General features: G+C 51.8%; 1 protein-coding gene across 1 annotated transcript in view; it reads right to left on the bottom strand.

The window, feature by feature from the left end:
• Positions 1-553: 553 nt before the first annotated feature.
• Positions 554-13,974, bottom strand: part of RCOR1 (REST corepressor 1) — an 89,103-nt gene continuing 75,682 nt past the window's right edge. Inside the window, exons 9-12 of the mRNA XM_081129721.1 lie at positions 7,534-7,611; positions 7,263-7,320; positions 6,445-6,674; positions 554-3,124 (exon numbers count right to left, since the gene is read on the bottom strand). Of these exons, the coding sequence (XP_080985847.1) occupies positions 3,083-3,124; positions 6,445-6,674; positions 7,263-7,320; positions 7,534-7,611 (408 nt within the window). The 3' untranslated portion in view covers positions 554-3,082. The remainder of the gene's footprint in view (positions 3,125-6,444; positions 6,675-7,262; positions 7,321-7,533; positions 7,612-13,974) is intronic.

The following is a 13,974-nucleotide window of genomic DNA, read 5'->3' as shown; positions in this document are numbered from 1 at the left end:
GGGTGGGCGGCTTTAGAAACCGGAGGGCGCGTCCCCGAGAGGGCCCCCTGCGCTCACCGGGCGGCCCGGGCAGTGTAATGCACCGTTTGGCTTATTTTTGGTTTTGCCGATAGTACGTCTGATCTTCAGAAAGACAAAGAGAGGGGGCAGTTGGAATTTAAAGTGACAACGAACACACTTCAATGGTGTGTGACATTTGAGGAGACTCTACATACACAGCAAACAACTGCTGACTTAGTCCGCCACAGCCGAGTTCTAACGCAACTGCTTTTCAGACTCGTTTTTCGATCAGAGGTGCGTGACCATCAAAAACTATCAGAAGCCATTCCACGGAGCTGGGGCCCGGGTGACACGCAGCACAGCGCGGCGCAGTGTCGCCCTGACCGTGGCTCCCCGGCGCCCTCAGCACAGCGGGCGGGCAGCTTCCTGCGTCAACGAGCTACTTACAGAATTGATCTGCTTCGAACCAGCCGACACAACATTCAAGTAACAAGGTATCTCAGTGGAGAAGGGAAACAAAAATTTACCTAGCACTTGACACAGCTACATGAAATGAAATAAAACAAACTTTTAATGCATATGCAATACAATTTGTATCTTTAGGATTCCTAAACTAAAACTATCATCTGCTTCAAGGGTACTATATTTTGCACAATAACTTATACTTAGGAGAAATCTTCCACAAAAATATATATATATAATTATGACATTCACATTGATAATTCTTGGGAAGGTTCAGGGGACGTTGCAGCCGCGGCCGCGGCCACTGTGGACCCTCCCCCGCCCCAGCGCGACCGGCCGATGCACCGAGTCTTGATATGTTTAAAAGGGTCTTCACATAAAAAGACCGCTCACTTTGCTCTCGGCAAAGTGATTTCTTGCATTTACAACATCATTGCAAAGACAGTGTAAGGAAACAGCTGAGGACACAGTGCTATCTTGTGCGGGAAACCACAGGAGGGCAGTCGAGGGGATGAGCACGTGCCCCCAACCCAGCGCCGCGGGAGCGAGGCCCCGCGCAGTGGCTCTCGGCGGCCCGGCGCCGGCCCTGGGCTGCTGCCTTGCCGCAGGAGGAGCACCAAGCTCTCGGCGCTGCCAGAGGGACGGGTTCTCAGGGAGAAGAGCCCGGGCGGGAGGAGAGAACAGACCTGCTGGCAGCGGGAGCCCCTGCGGGAGGCCGCGCCTGTGACGGGGAAGGAGACCGAAGCCCCTGTCCAGCCTGGTGTCCCCTTACAGCCATGTGCAAAGCATATACACCTCCTCCCCATGTTGTCCTGCGTTTGCAGTTACACAGCAGGCTTGCGATGCCAAGAAAGCCAACCCTTAGTGGCTCCTAGTGTCACCTTGCTCCCGTCTGAGCAGGACCGTAAGTCTGCCTCCCGACACTGCTCCTCACTGCGCCCCCTCACTCAGTGCAGGGACCAGAGGATGCAAGTGGAAAGTCTCATTTTATTGCCCCCTTCTGAATGACCTTTGTCCAGATTCCTTAAAAAAGGTCCAATTCCAAACTATGATCCTAGCTGACCCTCTTCCTAAAATCAGCTGACTTAAAAAAAAAAAAAAGGCAAGGTGCTTGACAGTCAAAACACATTAACTTTTAATTGCATATTTTAAATTCTTAAGAACTGTTTATGCCGCCTTAAAGCATCGCATTTTTTTCTTTTTGGTATTGAAAGCAGGAAGAGTATTTAAGTGATGCAAAAAGACACCAGAAAGCTCCTTCAGCATATTTAGTGCAGGCTGGAGCGGCGAGGGCTAGACAGGTTTGCCATGCCAGCCCGCAGCCCTCGCGGCCCACCGTCTGCCGAGAGAACAGAGGGGATTCTGGAATCTCAGGACATTTATCAGGAATTTTCACGTGTTCCCAGTCCAACCAAAGGGCAGCACACACCACTCTGCAGACTGTTTTTCATCCTGGGCTCACTAGACCCAACAAGCTGACCACTTCTGTTCTGCACTACACCGTGGAGAGAGCAAGGGCGGGGTTGTGTGGTCACACACATCAGGACATGAAGGACCCACGGGTATGTGGAGTGACACATAAAGGCCGGGCATACCGAGGCCAGGGAGCAAAGTATTTTATAAAACCCCCACCAGCCAGCCTAATGCCCTTTGTGGAGCGAGCCTGACATTTGAGTCTGCACGGCCAGAGTCTGCAGCGAGGTCTTGTCTCCCACCCTCAGTGATGTCATCTTTGGCAAGCAATCGACGTTAAAGAAGAAGTAAGACACCCAAACAGAAACAGGACTGATAGCATGGTTGCCAAGAGGAGAAGGCACCAATTCCAAATGTACAGCACCAGGGGCAGTGGTATGGACCAGGTCTCTGGGAAACGGGGAGAGAGAGGGTGGCACCCATCCTGGGGCTGCGATGCTGAGAGCTCAAGGCAGAAAGTGTTGAGGTTCACGTTCCTTTTCAGCTACGTGTCCAAAGAGAGCTGCTGCGAGTCAGCTTCCTACCAACCGGGAAGGCAGAAGGGGGAGATTCAAGCGAATTAGATTTATAAACCATAATTACACCCTACTTTCAGGGAAATGGGAGTTGAATCAGGATGTTTGGCACGATCAAGGTTACGATGCAGTCTGCCAATACACTGTGACATCCAAGAGAGCGTGATCTCACTTAGGTGGACGCCTCCGACTGAGCGAGAGAACTTTCCAGAAGGCCAACCGGGTCGCGGTTACTGGAAATGACACTATGCACAGAGTGGAGATTGCGGGCCATGCGGGAGCAGAGTCGTGCCTTCGGTGGGCTACCTGTTCTGAAGCTGCTGACGGAAGAGCTGCCACGGGTGGGCTCCGGAGCTCTGCCTGGGGGATGGTCCCAAGTCAGGGCGGCGTGCGGGCCCGAGGTCCCCCGCACACAGGCTGAGCGTGAGATGCGCGGAGCTCTCTGGGAAGTGGCGCCAACATGGAGGAACGAGCGGAGAATTAAGGCAGGTGTAGCACAGGACCGGAAGTGTATGCCTTTTTGGTAATAGCTGCTTGTCCAGAGAGGTGATGCAGATGGCTAGGTGATGTCTTGTAATACCCGGTGTGCTGGCAGCACAGGCGTCCATACCAAGTGCAGAGCCACCAGGGCCTCAGGAGGCAGATGCGTATCTGACGTCAAGGACAGAAGCAGCCTGAGCAAAGGAGAGGAAAAGAGAATCAGAGAGCAGGAAGCAACACCAACGGCTCACACTGGTGTCTGGCCGACGGCCCTGACGGTCCCCGAGGGCGGGCCGGAGGCAGCTGCACAGGGCTGAGTGCGGCCTCTGCAGCCAGGGGCCCTGGGCTCAAGGCCTGGCTCTGCCACCGTCAGGCTGTGTCCCGGCACAAGTTACTCTATTTGAGCTTCACTTTCCTCTCCTGCAGAACACACACCATCACGGTGTCTACTACCCAGGATTAAACAAAACCCCTGGAGAGGGCAGCTGGCAGGCGCTCGGGGACATCAGCGCTGGCTGGAGGGGCTCCCGTGGTTCCTGCGGAGACAGTGGCACCCAAGGTCCCTAAGACGGCAGGATCCTCCTCAGAAGCTGCCAAGCATTTCTTCCCTCTCCCCTCCCACTTTCAAACCTGACTCCAGTCCAAACCTGAAGGTTACTTGTGTCTCAGGCCCCCTGCTCACTCACAGGGTGTTTGTTTTTTTTTATTCTTTTCTTTTTTTTAATGTTTTTATTGATTTCAGAGAGAGGAAGGGAGAGAGAGAGAGAAACATCAGTGATGAGTCACTTGATCGGCTGCCTCCTGCTTGCCCCCGAGTGGGGATCAAGCACCTAACCGGGGCCTGGGCCCTGACCAGGAATCGAACCACAATCTCCTGGATCCCAGGTTGATGCTCAACCCTGAGCCACACCAGCCGGGCCCTCACAGGGTCTTATTGCCCAGAAACAACTGGGCTATGGGCCCAGAACCCAACACAGCTGCTGCTCAGGTGAAGTCAGGTCATGGGAGTGGCTGGTTGTCCAATCAGGAGACTTCTCATTAGCAAACAGAATCATTCTTACATTTTAAGTGAGACTCGCTTCTCTCCCATCTGTCCCTTTCAGCTTACATACCCCTCCTGACACTCCCCCCACCCCGTACCCCACCCTTGGCCCCTCAGAGAGCTCTGGATCTCACAAGCTCAGAGCCCTTGGGTCTCCCTCCCCTCGGCCTGAAGAAAGGAGCAGGCCCTGCCGCCCTCCCCTGCAGTGGAGGGGAGGCCCAGGAACAACTCCACTCTGGTTTATGCAATCAGCCTGTGGCAAAGCTGGCTTGTTGTGCATCATTTTGAGTGAAGTCGCAGACCTCCTGGGACGTTAAGGGAGGGCTCCCTGCACCAGGACTTCTGCATCTGAGGCAGACGGGCAGGCAGGGCCGCAGACAGCATCGTCAGCCGCTGGGTGCCACATGGTAAACAATACCACGAAGGACAGGGACAGCGAGTCCTGCGCACGGAGCAGAGGACAGTTAACCATCTAACAGCTCTCCGTGGGCCCTGGAACACAGCAAAGCAGCTGGTCCTCACAGGTAATGTCCTTCTGCAAACAGAGGGGGAAACCAGGCTGGCGGAGCATAGGGCTTGTGTGGAAGCAGCAGAAAGACTAAAGGAAAGGAAATCCAGGTGTGTGAGAGAGTGTGAGACAGAGTGTGAGACAGAGTGTGTTTTAAATGACCAAAGGTGAGAGGTTTTACAGGAGACATAAAGGCAGGTGAGGTGATGCCATTCTCTCTAAAGAGCAGGCTGGGTAAACAGACACAAGGATCAGCCGCCAGGGAGCAGCGCAGCCTGGCACTGGGGGAGTCCAGTGGGGAGGGGCCACCACCAGAGGCAGAGAAGAGAGTGGGGTGCTGTGCTGTGAAGTCAGCATGGGAGTGGACCAATCAGAGAGAAAGAGAAGGGCCTGACCGTTCCCAGTCTCAGTAAGTGAGAGAGGCCGGAGAAAACAAGGGCGGTGGGTGCACAAGGACCGACGCCCTGAACTGACCATCACCCTTCCAGGCCAACCCGGCTGCACCAGCTCCGGGGAACGTGCAGAGGGAAGGGAGCCGGGCTCCTATGGTTTCTGCTCCTGGAGCTGGAGCTGGAGCTGGAGCTGGAACACCGTGGAAGAAAGCTTGCTTTCTTACAAATTCTCTGTTCTGTCCCCAGGAATCCTCATCTTTTCAATGCTCCCTAAGTTGAGTCTAGGACTTTAGGAAGTTAATCTGTTGTTAAGGGCGCCATTAGCACTGGACGGAATCAGTGCCAAAGACCAAGACACCTCCATGTTGCTCCGATGCGACTATATCCAGGGCCTCAGGCTGGTCCACTCACATTCACGGTGTGACTCAGGACCCGCTCGTGTCGGCAACACTGCAGACCCTGCACACTCACTACCCAGTCTTTCTAGAGGCCAGGGAGCCTGACGAACACAATCCGTGTATTTAACACACGCTGGCCAGCGGCCCCGGGAACTGCGCAGTGCCCTTGCCCACAGTTGCTCCCACACTCAGGGCAGGAGGAGCTCCAGGCTGCTCTCTAGCCAGGCTCCTCACAGGAAAGCGCAGACAAACAGGACAGGTAACTTCAGTCACTCCCACGTGGTTGCTGGGAGACGGATGAGAAAGTGACTTCCCTTGTAAAGCTAAGTTACCCCGTCAGTTACATCAGTGAGCAAACTCAAACGTGAAGTGACTGGCAATGAACTCTGCCGGTGCCCAGCCCCATCTCCTCTTCTGTGGGAGTGAGGGGCAAATATGCAGCAGGGCAGGCTGGCAACACACGGGGAGATGGCAACAGCCCTGTCCCAGGAAGCAGGGAGGGACAGGTGGGTCCCTGCAGCCTTGGGACTCTCCCTGCCTAACCTCTGCTGACTGGGCTGTGACATCAGAGCCAAGCTCCTGGAGACTGTTAGGAGGCAGGCCTGGTAGTCGCAGCCAGCCACACCTAGAGCTGTCCCCATCCACACAGAAGTCAGTCAGCTCCACCTGGCGTCCAGGGCTGGAGGACGGGACAGTGGAGATGACCAGGAGCTCTGCTTGGTTGGCTGGCTGTGCAGACTCAGCAGCAATTCACTGACCGCACAGGGAGAGGACACCACCGTCTATGGGGCTGACTTAACTGACACTCCCCGAGGCGCCTCCCACTGCCTGCACCACGGCAGATCCTTGCTGTCCTAAGGAAGTGCTGGCACCGCGGGGTAGTCTGGGGCTAGAGGAAGTGCTGGCATCGCGGGGTAGTCTGGGGCTGGAGGAAGTGCTGGCATCGCGGGGTAGTCTGGGGCTGGAGGAATCCAGGATGATGTTAGGAATCAAATGTAAATCACACACAGTGACAAGTCTGAATGAACTCTCAGCACATGTACCGTGGTATTTACAGGCAAAAGTCACGTTCCTGACATGCTGCGCCCTGAAACACTTCCCCGGGCGAGGGAACGGACGGGAGGGGCAGAACGCGGGGGGGGGGGGGGGGGGTCCCCCCGCGCTGCCAACTTACCTCCTCTTCCTCATCGGGAATCTTGGCGGAGCTGTCAGGGGACTTGGCGGGTTTCTGGTTACTGGGCCCATGGGTCTCTTCTTTCCCATGCTCTGCCTCCCATTCTTGTAAAACTTCATCTATGTTGAAGCGGCGTCGATAATTTACAAAAAAGTTTTTCACCTGCACCACTGACTTGTTCCCGATCACGTCGGAGATGGCCTGGAAGTCTCGGCCGTATTTCCTGATGGCTGAGGGGGTGAGGGAGCGTGTTTTTTTCATTACAAGAGAAAACCAATTAAAAACACACACAACTGAGACTTGCTTGTACCCAGATAAGAAAACACACAGGCTTCTAACAGCCGTACTGCCTTAGTGTCCCAGGCAGGGAAGACGTGGATCCAGACACATTCCACAGGTGGCTGGCCCAAGAAGTCCCTGCGACCCTGTCCCCAGAAATCTGCACACTGCCCTCAGACGTCACCCAGCAACTACTCTGTGGTTGTGGACACTCTGCACCTGTCTTTCCAGGGTCCCCAGGACTAGAACACCCCAGCCTTCAATCCCTAACATTCGGTCTGCTTGCCGGGGTTCTGGCCTTCCTGACTATTCAAACCCCACAGGTAGCTGTTAAAATGAACTACCCACAGCTTTAAAACCAACACCTCCGCACTAATTTTTAATCTTGTGAGACCCTGAGGGAGCTGGTAATGTGGCTAAAATGACTTCCATGGCAAGAGCCTAATCCTCCCAGAATCTGCTCCAAATGAGCAATGCGCTGGGCGCGGAAGGGGCAAGAGTCTCTCCTAGAAGCTCTCTACGAGAGGGACCTCCCCTACCTTGCACGGCGAGAAGCTGCTCCTCCGTGGTCCAGCGCGCGTTGCATTTCTGAATGACCTGGACACCCAAACGAGTCATGTTAGCACACCACACATCCTCACGAGGGCTGACCAATCTCTCACATCAGAATTTCAACATCAACTAGGTTTATAAAATTCTGCCCACACCTTTCTTTCTACGAGGTGTATACTGGAGACACAGCACATGAAGATTACTCTTAACACACAGAACTCGGGCATGGCTTCTGGGACGATGCTAACACAATCCTACCTCTGGAAGTCGATAGGGTTCTATCCCACCGTCGAGCTTTTCTTTGAGGGCACTGTTTGTCTGCTTAATATTCTGAATCTAAGAGAGAAAAAGACTGTTATTTTATTTTTGAAAATATATCTTTATTGATTTCAGAGAGAGGAAGGGAGAGGGAGGGAGAGAGAGAAACACCATTGATCAGCTGCCTCCTGCATGCCCCCCCATTGGGGATGGAGCCCGCAACCAGGGTATGTGCCCTGATCAGGAATTGAACCGCGATGTCCTGGATCCTAGGTCAATGCTCAACCGCTGAGCCACACCCAGCCGGGCGAGGAAAGATTGTTACAGCGGTACCTCGGTTTTCCAACATCTCCGTTGACGAATACTATAAACCCAGAAGTAAATGCTTCGGTTTTCGAACACACCTCGGAAGTTGAACATGCCACACAGCTTCCACTGAGTGCAAGATCCTAGCTATTGGCTGTTGATCCCTTGGTTTTCAAACGTTTCAGAACTCAAATGGTCTTCTGGAACGGATTACATTTGAAAACCAAGGTATCACTGTATTTTAAAGATAAAAAACTCTGAAGTAGGGCGGGTTGGGCTGGCTCCAGAATGGGGCTGAAGGCCAGACAGGGGTGTGGTGGGGTCGCCCTGCTCCATGCTCTTCTGAGCTCTGTGCCCACAGGAGGAAGTGACAGGAAAGGGATCTGACATCAGGTAAGAATCTGAAAAGAAGCCGGAGGCTCCTGCTGGCCCCATAGGCACCCATGGATCATGGCAGGAACAATGAAGTGGGTCACGGGTGCCAAGATGTCAGTGCTCACAAATAATTGTGATATTTAAAAATATATATCTTTATTGATTTAAGAGAGAGGAAGGGAGAGAGAGAGAGAGAGAAACATCAATGATGAGAGAATCATTGATCGGCTGCCTCCTGCATGCCCCTGACTGGGGATCGAGCCTGCAACCCGGGCATGTGCCCTGACCGGGAATCGAACCCCAATCTCCTGGATCCTAGGTCGATGCTCAGTCACTGAGCCATGCCAGCCAGGTGTGATAATTTTGAAAAGAGAGGATGGTGCAGGTCACAGACAGTGAGGACTGGAGTTTCCACTAGTTGTGTGTGCAGACCACCTGAAATGTCTTCAGTGTTGAAACCAGCCATTGGCTCTCAGATGATCAAATAGTCCACCCCTTTCTGAACCACTGAGAACTGACCCGGAATGAGCTGATGGTGAAGGTGTTAGAAGATACCGGAGAGCAGGAGAGAGAAGGGTGTCCTCTGGCAGGAAAGAGGAGACTGGAGAACACCCACTACAACCTGTTCGAGGAGGAGCTCAGGAAAAGCCCCTCCAGCACCCAGACTGTGAAGCCTTGTGGCAAAACCCAGGGCAAGGGCATCCTTCTCATCAACAAGCTCCCGCAATCAGTGGTCCCGGGCCAGCCACACACCCTCACGTGTGGGGCCGTCCTCAGACCTGGTTGAACACAACCTTCCTTTTCCTACTTCCCTGTGTGCTCAGTGACTCTTCTCTAATGTCAGACGGTTTTCACTCTCCACGCTGGAAGACCAGAGGCGACAGGCTCCCATCGCTGGCTCACCTAAGGGTCCTGGCCCCTCATCTGTCCAGGAGGCCTACTGCACAGGTCTGGATCACAGAAGTTTCTGGTAAAGCAAAAGGGGCAGAGGGGGGTGCCCCACCTCCATCTCTTCCTCACAACCTTGAATGCAGCAGACGTGAGGGTTACAAAGTGGCTCCTGCAGCTTCCGACGGGACAGACGCAATAAGGCAGGTGAAAGGCCAAGCTAAGAACGCAAAGTAGAAACGTGAAGGTGTCAGGGTCCCTGAGAGCACCGCTGAACAGAGGAGCTAACGCCAGCACACTGACACTGGGATTTCTATTTGATAAAAACAATCTCATAATTGTTTAAAAGGTGTTGTGAGTCGGGATTTCTGTCATTTTCAGGTGAACAATTCCCTGACATACAACCAAACATGGGGCCTCCAGATAAAGTGTCGCTGAGTGACTGTCATTTTGATTCCAGAAGTGTGTTTGGCAGGAGCCCCAAAACCCTGTCTCCTCCCTCAGGAAGTCAGACTCCAAGGCCTCCCTCCGACAATGGGAGTAGCTACCTTCCAATCAAACAGTCCTGCTCTTGACCCTGGCTCTGAAAACCAAGACTCTCTTATCTATCACTCTGCAGAGTCGGTAACACCCGTGGAGCCTGGAGCAGCGGCGCCAGAAGCACATCTCAGCGAGCAGTGAGCCCCCTGCACCGGAGGTGGCAGTGCCCCGAGGGCGTGCAGCCGCTCAGAGCGGGTCCCCCAGTGCAGACTGAGCTCCCACCCCGCAGCCCCATCCATCCTGGAAGATCAGGCGGCCGGGACTAATCTCCTCTTGTGAAGAGGCCCAGGAAGATTAAGTGATTCTCCTAAGATTAGATGCAGCTGTGCCAGCAGCCAAGACAAGGAGCCAATCCTCCGGCTCCACGGGGCCGCTAGGTCCTGGTCTGCGCCGCCTCCCCGCACAGCAGAGACCGGGGCCCTGACCCACTCTTCTCATCTCTGAAACGACAGCTGGCTTCCTATTTAACCTTCCAAGGGACCATCAAGATTAACAACTCAAAGCATCAAAAGCTAAAAGTGAACCATCAGTCCACAACGTGCTTGAACTCCGGACAGAGGGCAGGGGGAAGAGGGGGCGGGAGAGAGGAAACGCCCGCCCGAGGACAGGGCGAGGCTGCGAGGCTGAGTTCTCAGTCTCCAGGTACCATGCACCGATTACATTAGGTTAATGTAACATAATCTATTGTGTCGAACATAATTAGATTAAAACAACACTATTTCTCATACTAGCCACAAATAAGTAGCAAAGGGTTAATTTTTTTCTTTTTATTGACTTGAGAGAGCGAGAGAAACATCAACGTGAGAGAGAAAACCTGGAACCTGGGCATGTGCGTTGACCGGGAATTGAACCCGCAACCCCTGGGTTCCCGGGAATGATGCTCGAACCGCTGAGCCACGCCAGCCAGGGCAAAAAAGCGTTAATTATTTTATTATTTTTTAAATGTATCTTTATTGACTTCAGAGAGAGGAAGGGAGAGGGAGAGAGAGAAACATCAATGATGAGAGTCACTGATCGAGCCCGCAACCCGGGCATGTGCTCCGTCCGACAGGGAATTGAACCCGGATGGCCTGGATCCTAAGTCGACACTCAACCGCTGAGCCACGCCCGGCCGGGCCAGGATTAATTTAAAAACAATATCTTGCCCTGGCGGGTGTGGCTCAGTGGTTAGAGCGTCGGACCAAGAACCAAAGGGTCTTGGGTCCTATTCCCAGTCAGGGGCACGTGCCAGGGTTGCAGGTTTGCTCCCCGGCCCCCATCGGGGTGCGTGTGGGGGTGGAGGGCAACCACCATATGTGTCTCTCTCAAGACACAGCGACATTTCCCTCCCTCCCTCTCTCCCTCCCTGCTCTCTCTGAAAAGCGATGGAAAGAAGTATCTTCAAGTGAGGATTAAAAAAAAAAATTAACAACATCCTTTACAAGAACATTAAAAAAAGTACTTAATACCTAGGAATAATTCTAACGAAGGGTATACAAGACCTATGCGCAGAAAAACAACACACAGAGAAATTAAAGGCCTCCATAAGTAGGGGGTGGATCAGAAGATGTTAATTCTCTATTTTGATCTATAGATTCAATACAATCAAATTCTAGCTGAATTATTTTTCTGGAAATTGAAAAGGTGATTCTAAATTTTATTTTATTTTTCTATTATTATTATTTTTTAATCCTCACTCGAGGATATTTTTCCATTGCTTTTCAGAGAGAGTGGAAGGGGGAGGGGGGAGAGAGAGAGAGAGAGACAGACAGACAGACATCAATGTGAGAGAGACACATCGATGGGTTGCCTCCCGAACGCACCCCAACCAGGGCCAGGGATTGAACCTGCAACAGAGGTACATGCCCTTGGCCACAAGTGAACCCAGGACCCTTCAGTCCGAGAGCCGATGCTCTAATCACTGAGCAAAACTCACTAGGGAGGTGATTCTAAATTTTAAATGGAAATACAAAGCGTCATAAATAGCCAAGACAATCTTGGAGGACTTGTACTGTCAGATACCTACACTTATAACCTACCTACCTACAATGAATAAGACAAACATACCACAGAAGCCGACAGGAAACCCCTAACCATACACATGGACGCTGTATTGAAAACAAAGGCCCCTCTGCCCTGCAGCAGGGAAAGGACAGTCTTTTCAACGAACAATACTCGTTTAACTATATAGCCACATAAAACAAACGAACAAAAATTGAACCTACCCATAACATACACAGAAGAACACTTCCAGGTAGACTGAAGATCAAAACGTAAAAGACTTGGACAGGTACATGCAAAAAAATGAAACCAGACCAGCTACTTACTCCATACACAGGAACAAACTCAAATGGATTAAAGACTTAAATGTTAGACTCGAAACCATAAAATCCTAGAAGAAAATATAGGTAGTAAAATCTCGGACATTTCTTGTGGCAATGTTTTTTCTGATACATCTCCTTGGGCAAGGGAAACAAAAGAAAATATAAACTAATGGGACTGCATCAAACAAAGTTTTTGCACAGCAAAGAAAACCATCAACAAATTGAAAAGACAACCCACTGAATGGGAGAACATATCACCAATGATACATCTGATAAGGGGTTAATATCCAAAAAGAACTTATAAAAGTCAACAACAAAAAAAAACAAACAATTCAGTTAAAAAATGGGCAGAGGAGCTGAACAGACACTTCCCCAAAGAGGACACACAGATGCCAATGGACGTATGAAAAGACGCCCGATGTCACTGATCATCAGAGAGATGCAGACTGAAACCACAGTGAGAGACCACCTGACTCACACCTGTGGGTGTGAGGCTATCCTCCCGCCAACAAATCCACGAACAACAAGTGCTGGGAGGGTGTGGAGAAAGGGGACCCTCGTGCACGGCTGGTGGGATGCAGACCAGGCAGCCTCTGTGGAAAGCAGCGTGGAGGCTCCTCAGAAACTCAAACATGGAGCTGCCTTATGACCCAGCGATCCCACTTCTGGGTATTTAGCCAAAGAAACCTAGCACACTATTTTGAAAGATACACGCACCCCTATGTTCACTGTAGCGTTGTTTACAACAGCCAAGATTTGGAAGCAGCCCAAGTGCCCATCAGCAGACGAGTGGATGAGAAGCAGTGGGGCATCTACCCCATGGAACACGACGCAGCTGTTAAAAGGATGAGACTCCTGCCCTTCGCGACAGCATGGAGGGACCCGGAGAGCACCATGCTGAGAGAGACAAGTGCCCTGTGGTTTCACTCGTGTGGAATTTAATGAACTGAACTACCAATAAAATAGAGACAGACTCATAGATAGAGGGCAGGCTGACAGCTCAGGGTACGGGGTTGGGGGGAAGCAAAAAAAAAAAAAAAAAAAAAGAGAGAGAGAGAGGGAGAGAGCGCATGGACACGAACAACAGTATGGTGATTTCAGGGGTGGAGGGGGAAGAGGGGATAAATGGTGACAAAAAAATAAAATAAATTTTATTTTTTTTTAAATATATTTTTTTTTATTTCAGAGAGAGGAAAGGAGAGGGAGAGAGGGAGAGAGAAACATCAATGATGAGTCACTGATCTGCTGCAGCCCGCAACCCGGGCATGTGCCCTGACTGGGAATCGAACCCCGATCGCCTGGATCCTAGGTCGACACTCAACCGCTGAGCCACGCCCGGCCGGGCAAAATAAAAAATTTTAATGTAAAAGGCAAAACACCACTATGATCACACAACAGAACATCTCCTTGACCTTAAGGAAGGCTGTAACAGAACTCGAAGAGCACTAACTTTAAAAGACAAGAACGAGAAGTCAGACTACCTGAAAATTAAGTTTCTGGCCATCAAAGGTACCATTAAGAGTGAAAAAACAAGCCTTAACACGGGAAGGAGGACAGTCTGTGCCCCCTCTCCACAATGCCTCGGGACACGGCTGCCGTCACACTCCTGGGCGGGGAGGGTACTGCTAGCACCTGGTGGGTCAACGCCAGGGATGCTGCTGAACATCTTACAACACACAAGAAAACTCTCCACAAAGAAGAATTATCCAGCCTAAAATATCAATAGTGGCAGTTAGTGAACCTGACGCCGCAATGCAGCCCAAACTCACCTGAACTGACACGACCACTCTGGGCAACCATGTGGACCGTTTTCTAATGTCGGACACATGCATCTCCCTAACCCAGCAACTCCACTCTTAAGCATGTATCCAACAGGGATGCATACACAGTGCACCAAGTCATATAAAAGAGTGTTCCTTCGGTATTATCTGTAATGGCCAAAAACGGGAACAACCCAAACGCTCCTCCGTAGGAAATCACGCAGCAATGAGAAAGACAGGAACTACGGCTCCACACCAAGGGATGGGTC

This window comes from Miniopterus schreibersii, assembly GCF_964146895.1.
Source record: "Miniopterus schreibersii genome assembly, chromosome: 1".
NCBI lineage: Eukaryota > Metazoa > Chordata > Mammalia > Chiroptera > Miniopteridae > Miniopterus > Miniopterus schreibersii.
This window is presented reverse-complemented; position numbering and strand designations above follow the sequence as displayed.